Source organism: Lactuca serriola, chromosome 6, assembly GCF_051521515.1.
Source record: "Lactuca serriola cultivar US96UC23 chromosome 6, Lser_US96UC23_V15, whole genome shotgun sequence".
NCBI classification, from domain to species: domain Eukaryota; kingdom Viridiplantae; phylum Streptophyta; class Magnoliopsida; order Asterales; family Asteraceae; genus Lactuca; species Lactuca serriola.
In genome coordinates this window covers 190,916,844-190,923,034 of record NC_136413.1, presented here as the reverse complement: position 1 = coordinate 190,923,034, position 6,191 = coordinate 190,916,844, and the positions used below count along the sequence as shown (strand labels likewise).

At 36.7% G+C, this 6,191-nt stretch overlaps 1 protein-coding gene across 1 annotated transcript; it reads left to right on the top strand.

Annotated features, from left to right (window-relative positions):
• Positions 1-3,366: 3,366 nt before the first annotated feature.
• Positions 3,367-5,552, top strand: LOC145057626 (Major facilitator superfamily protein). Its single transcript, XM_079005496.1, has 3 exons — positions 3,367-3,649; positions 3,731-3,948; positions 4,063-5,552. The coding sequence occupies exons 1-3, from the start codon at positions 3,505-3,507 to the stop codon at positions 5,425-5,427; spliced, it is 1,728 nt and encodes a 575-aa protein (XP_078861622.1). The 5' UTR covers positions 3,367-3,504; the 3' UTR covers positions 5,428-5,552.
• The last annotated feature ends 639 nt before the right edge of the window (positions 5,553-6,191 follow it).

The window sequence follows — 6,191 nt, the reverse complement described above, 5'->3', positions numbered from 1 at the left end:
TTAGTAAATGGCTTTTTTCCGGTCAAATCGTATTCGGGTATCGGGTTCCCTGTCATGTACATGGCTTTTTACCATCCGTAATCTTAATACTTAGGATAAATATAAGTGGAAAGAAAATTGAGGTAAATCTGAAGGATGGAAGTCATGAAGGTGTATGTTATAACTTATAATTTTTTTTTCTAAAAAAAACCCGATTCTAGGTTTCACCACACTGGTTCTGGTCCAATTTATTGTTGAATCACTTCCGTTACAAGCGGTTTTCAACCATTAAAAAACCGGGTATCCTGATTGGTTCCTGGTTTAACCAGTTGACCCAATCCGATTTTCAAAATAAGGTCTTGGTCCATTATGATATGTCGAAGGATTTAAGATCATTTGTGCCACCACATGTAACATAACTTACACTCATTCCAATTTGATTAGTCAGTTTTTGTTTTATCTCTATGATTGACTTAGGATGATACATAAGGAGGAGGATGAGATGAGTTATTCGTTATTGTAAGTATCATAACTCTCTACGGTCGGTCAATACTGATATGAAAACTGTTGTTGTAAGAAAACTTGGCTAGTAGAAGGTAAGTATCAAAACTCCCTCTAAAATCTAATGCACAAGCCCGAAGCATATCTTCGAGTGTTTGAATTGTTCGCTCGCTCTGACCGCCACTCTGGGGGTGGTATGTTGTACTAATAAGAACCAACATCACACCATACGATTTTAGTTACATAGACAATTTAATTTCCTTTTTTTATGAGAAAGTTGCAAATTTCATTGTGCTAACTAAAGCGATGATTGTTTTGGTAAAAAATTGATAAACTAATTTTGTAATTAAATACGTAAGTGTAGTATATATTTAGAATAAGATGTTTAAGTTTAATATGCTTAAGATCTTGAAATGTGTTAAAGATGTTGGTCGTGTCCACGATCCTGGGAAGAAAACAGTGGTATTCGAAAAACTGTTTAATAATATTAATCTATTTCAAAATAAAAACGTGTGTAGTTGAAATAATTGGGACAAAAATAGTGTTATAGTTGTTAAATAAGTGAATCTATAGGATAAATCATATTAAAAAGGAGACAAGATATTATAGAATATATTTTGGTATTTTAGTAAGATTATAATCGTAAAATTAAATAAATGAATAAGCAAAGGCGTAAAAATGTTGTAATCGATCAAACAACAGTGAATAAGTAAAACTAAGCACAAGAACACAAAAATGTACGAGAAAAGCCTCATTTTAGATATTCGGCATAAAACCTCGTACGGTGATGAAAACACATCCTTAAAACTTATACTTCACACGTCCCAAATTTATTATCCATAGAAAAAAATTAACAAAACATTAACCTCGAGATACATGCACTTCAGTCCGACCATCTCCTAGTGGACTGCCCGTTTGCGGACCATGTATGGAGGAGTCTGGAGAAGTGGTGCGGCATTGGGAAGATAAACGCCAACTCGGTTCGAGGAATTATTGATGAGGGTGTCAGACTGAAGATGGGTTCCAATCGCAAGAAGAAGGTAATGTTCTCGATACTCTATGGTGCTCTGTGGGCTATTTGGCGTGCCATGAATGATAGAATCTTCAATGGCGATATTGCTGATCCGATTATGGTTGTCGATTCGATTAAGTCTATGACATTTATGTGGGTAAAACATAGATATGGAAGGTGTAGTATTAATTGGGGTGATTGGATTAGATCCCCGTTAAACTGTTTATAATTGAACTCTGTCTTTTGTTTTCTTTTTCCTTCCCTAGCACCTTGTTAGGGTTGGTGTTTTATATAATATATATTTGCCGGTTAAAAAAACAAAACAAAACATTAATTATCATTAATTTTATTAAATGAAATGACAATTGAATCTTTTTGTTGCATTTAATTCTATCATTTTGTTGCATTTAATTTCATGGTAAATTAATTAATAATGAGGAGTGTTTTGGTTAAGGAGATATTCATAAATAAGAAAATGTGACTACAAGTATTAACTTATTGTGATGCGAGTGTAAAAGAGCTTAAGGGCGTGTTTGGCACGAAGATTTTAGAAGCGTTTGGAAGCTTCTAGCTTTTAGCTTTTGACAAAACGCTCTAGTTTAAACAAAAAACTTCGTTTGACAGTACGAGCGTTTAGCTTTTAATTTTAACAAAACTTCATGTAGCTTTTAACAAAACGCTCCGGAGCTTTTGAAATCAATTTCCATAATTACCCTTAAAAATATATTTATATATTTTTTTATTTTTAATCAATTGTCCTTTTATGTAATTTTATATATTTCAAAAGCTTCCAGCTACTTTTGTCAAACATTCATATAACAAATAAAAGCTACAGCTTTCCGCTACCAGCTACACGCTACCAGCTAACCGCTACACGCTTCCAGCTAACAACTACTTTTGCCAAACACGCCGTTGAAAGAAAGAATGTAAGAGTCGGAGTTAGTGAGTTAGGCCATCCGTTATACCCACCACTAACCACTATAGTGGTGGGTGCCACCTCATCACCACATTCAACCACTAAACCTATGGGATACCCACCACTATATGCTTCTTATTTTTTTATTTTTAAATTAAAATATATATATATATATATATATATATATATATATTTTAATTAATTAAAATGTAGAGAGAGATAGAGAGACATGGAGAGAGAAAAAAATTGATTGAATGTTGTTGTCCGTTCTCCCCATCACATTTGACCACAAATTTTTACACCACTAGTCACCACTAAGAGTATGGGATGGTGTTCACATTTTTTGTTCGTGGCCACATAGACCACGAACATACTCGTTATAAGTATACCATAAGGCCTTAGAATGTGAGTACCGGTGCTAGATTAGCTAGGCTTATACATCCGTACATAACAATCCTAAATTCTAAGGCTCTTCCTTGATCAATGCTTGGCTCCACATTCTCGATAGACTTCAACATTCATTAAGCTTTAGACCGTGTGTTTTTGACCTTGTCTATTCATTTATAATCAAGTGTTTAGGTCCTACATAAGAAATTACAAAAAAACATAATAGGAGTCTCAAAGATATTTCCAAGATCTTGGGCTATTGGATATTAGCGTAAATTCAAGATATTAAAAGTGTAAAAATTCTACCATAACAATTATATAATAATATTTTATGAATTCATAAACTTATTTTTACAAAATAATATTTTATAAAGTATTTCTTAGTTTAAGTTGATTTTTATATGTTGTAATTTGGTTCCTTTGTGTATTTGAATGACAATTTTCATTATTTCGTTGGTATCAAACATGAAAATAGCTTAATTTACTATCATCCATTTCTTTATTTTAATATTCATAGACAAAACAAGACTTTTCATCTCAACATAATAATAGAGTTCAAAGTAGATATGAACTCTTTATGGGCAGTATAGATGTGTTTGTTGATGACATGAGAATTTTACTCGAATAAGCCGATAACTTTATATCCTCCCGCCCTTCCAAACATTGGGGCGTGTGTGGTGGAGCATAGGCTGAACAGTGCGACGGCGACATGGATGCCACCGGCTCCGCCTCCAATTATTCTCAAGTTGAAACTCCATTGGTGGACGGCGTCGTTGACGGATTCGTTGACTTTAAAGGTCGTCCCGTCGTCAGATCCAAATCCGGTGGCTGGAGATCCGCCTATTTTATTATCGGTAAACCTAAATTCTCATACAATCACCGAAATTCGTTATGGATCTTATTCAAGGATTAGAAGTTTTTGTGGTTCTACACAGGTGTTGAAGTGGCGGAGAGATTTGCATACTATGGAATTAGTTCAAACCTAATCACATATTTGACTGGTCCGTTGGGCCAATCGACGGCGACGGCTGCCGAAAATGTGAATGCCTGGTCTGGAACGGCGTCGCTCCTCCCCTTGTTCGGTGCTTTCGTTGCTGATGCGTTTTTGGGTAGATACCGGACGATTTTCATTGCTTCTCTCCTCTACACACTGGTTAATCATCTTTAATTGAACGAATTTCCTGTTATTGTTGATTTACTTGCTCAGATCCAGTAAATTTATAGCAGGAAATCCATGAATTTGAATCATTTGTGGGATGATTTACAGGCACTAGGGTTACTCACTGTTTCAGCTTTGATTCCTTTTTCCGACTGTGAAACCATCAACGGTTCGACTTCCACATGTTCTCCTCCTCAATTCCAAGTCGTTCTGTTCTTCGTTTCACTGTATCTTGTCGCATTTGCTCAAGGAGGACACAAGCCATGTGTTCAAGCTTTCGGAGCTGACCAGTTTGACTCCCAGAATCCAGAAGAACTCAAATCCAAAAGCTCCTTCTTCAACTGGTGGTACCTTGGATTGTGTGGAGGTCCACTTTTGGCGCTAGGTGTTCTTAACTACATTCAGGATAACTTCAGTTGGGGTCTTGGATTTGGGATTCCTTGCATTGTTATGGGTCTTGCACTCCTTATATTCGTGTCTGGAACCACAACATATCGGTTTGAAGAGAAAGTCGATGAAAAAAGTGCTTTTGTTAGAATCGGACAAGTGTTTGTCAGAGCGTTTCAGAATCGGAAAACTCCATCTTCATCAATATCCATGGAAGAAGAAGCTTATGGAACTGGAACCTTGCCTCATCAAGGTTCTCAGCAGTTCAGATTTCTAAACAAAGCCTTAGTTTCACCCGATGGATCAAAGGAAGAAGGGAAGATCTGTAGCCTGAATGAAGTGAACGAAGCGAAAGCAGTTCTCAGACTAATTCCGATATGGTCCAGCTTGTTAGCATTCGCAGTTGTTTTCGCCCAATTTTCCACATTATTCACCAAACAAGGGTTCACCATGGACAGATCAATCGGATCAAGCTTAGAAGTTCCAGCCGCCACACTCCAAAGTTTCATCAGCATCACCGTCGTCATCCTTATCCCAATCTACGACCGCATCTTAGTCCCTCTCGCCAGATCCATCACCAGAAAACCCTCCGGCATCACAATGCTTCAAAGAATCGGAACCGGAATCTTCATATCGATACTTTCAATGATCGTTTCAGCAGTTGTCGAGATCAAACGATTGAAAACCGCAGAGGAATACGGATTATTAGATAACCCTAGCGCCACCATTCCGATGAAAATCTGGTGGTTGTTACCACAATATTTGTTGACCGGAGCTGCTGACGTGTTCACGATGGTGGGCCTACAAGAGTTCTTCTACGATCAAGTGCCGATGGAGTTGAGGAGCATCGGTTTAGCGCTTTACCTGAGTATATTCGGTGTCGGTAGCTTTTTAAGCAGTTTTCTGATCTCGGTTGTTGAGAAAACCACCGGCGGAGATGGTGGAGACAGTTGGATTTCCGATAACTTGAATCGAGGTCACCTTGATTACTTCTACTGGCTTCTAGCGGGTATCAGTAGTGTGGCATTTTTAATCTACTTGTATTTTGCAAAATCTTACATATATAATCGACAAACTACCTTTTGAAGATCACCTATAGCAACGGGTGGCATTTATACAAGGTGACACATATGAAACAACGTATACTTGTAGTAGTTATTATTTTAATATTCTTGTAATTCGGTAATGCAATTTTGTTTTTGTTTGATTTATTTTTCATTGAACCAGAATGTATTACATAATTGTTACACAAGTAACCATTGATTTACAAGTGAAGCATTAGTCACAACTTTGGTTCTCGTTTATGGTACGTATCTCGAATCTTCTCTTATTGCTCATCCAAAAAGTGTCAAAAAGCACAATGTCTAATAACAGACCGGAGGAAGTGGAGTGCGGTTTCAACTGATGTGGCACTGAAACCGTAGTGAACACCGCCCCCTATGCGGTTTGGGGTGTATGGCAAAAATCGGGAGCACTCCCTTTCTCTCTCTTTTTTTCTATCTCTCTCTTCTTTCCATTTAATACCATCCTTTGGGTGTGGTAAAAAAAATATGATAAAAAAAGGAAGTGTGACATCATTTCCTCCGGCTTTAAGTGATATCCTTCCAATTTTGTGTTGGATCGTGAATAGAGTAAGTTTTAGAAACTTCCTCCCTACTAATTCTTTCATCAAAATCTATGTCTACACACATTTCATTCAAGAAAGGGTCTGAGTGCTCAACATTAATTATTAATCTTCTTCGTGTTCATGATCAACCAAAATATCATTAAATGGAGTGCTGTCTTTTGTGCATCCTTGTCATTATCTTGTTCGGGTATTATTATTATTATTATTATTATTATTATTATTA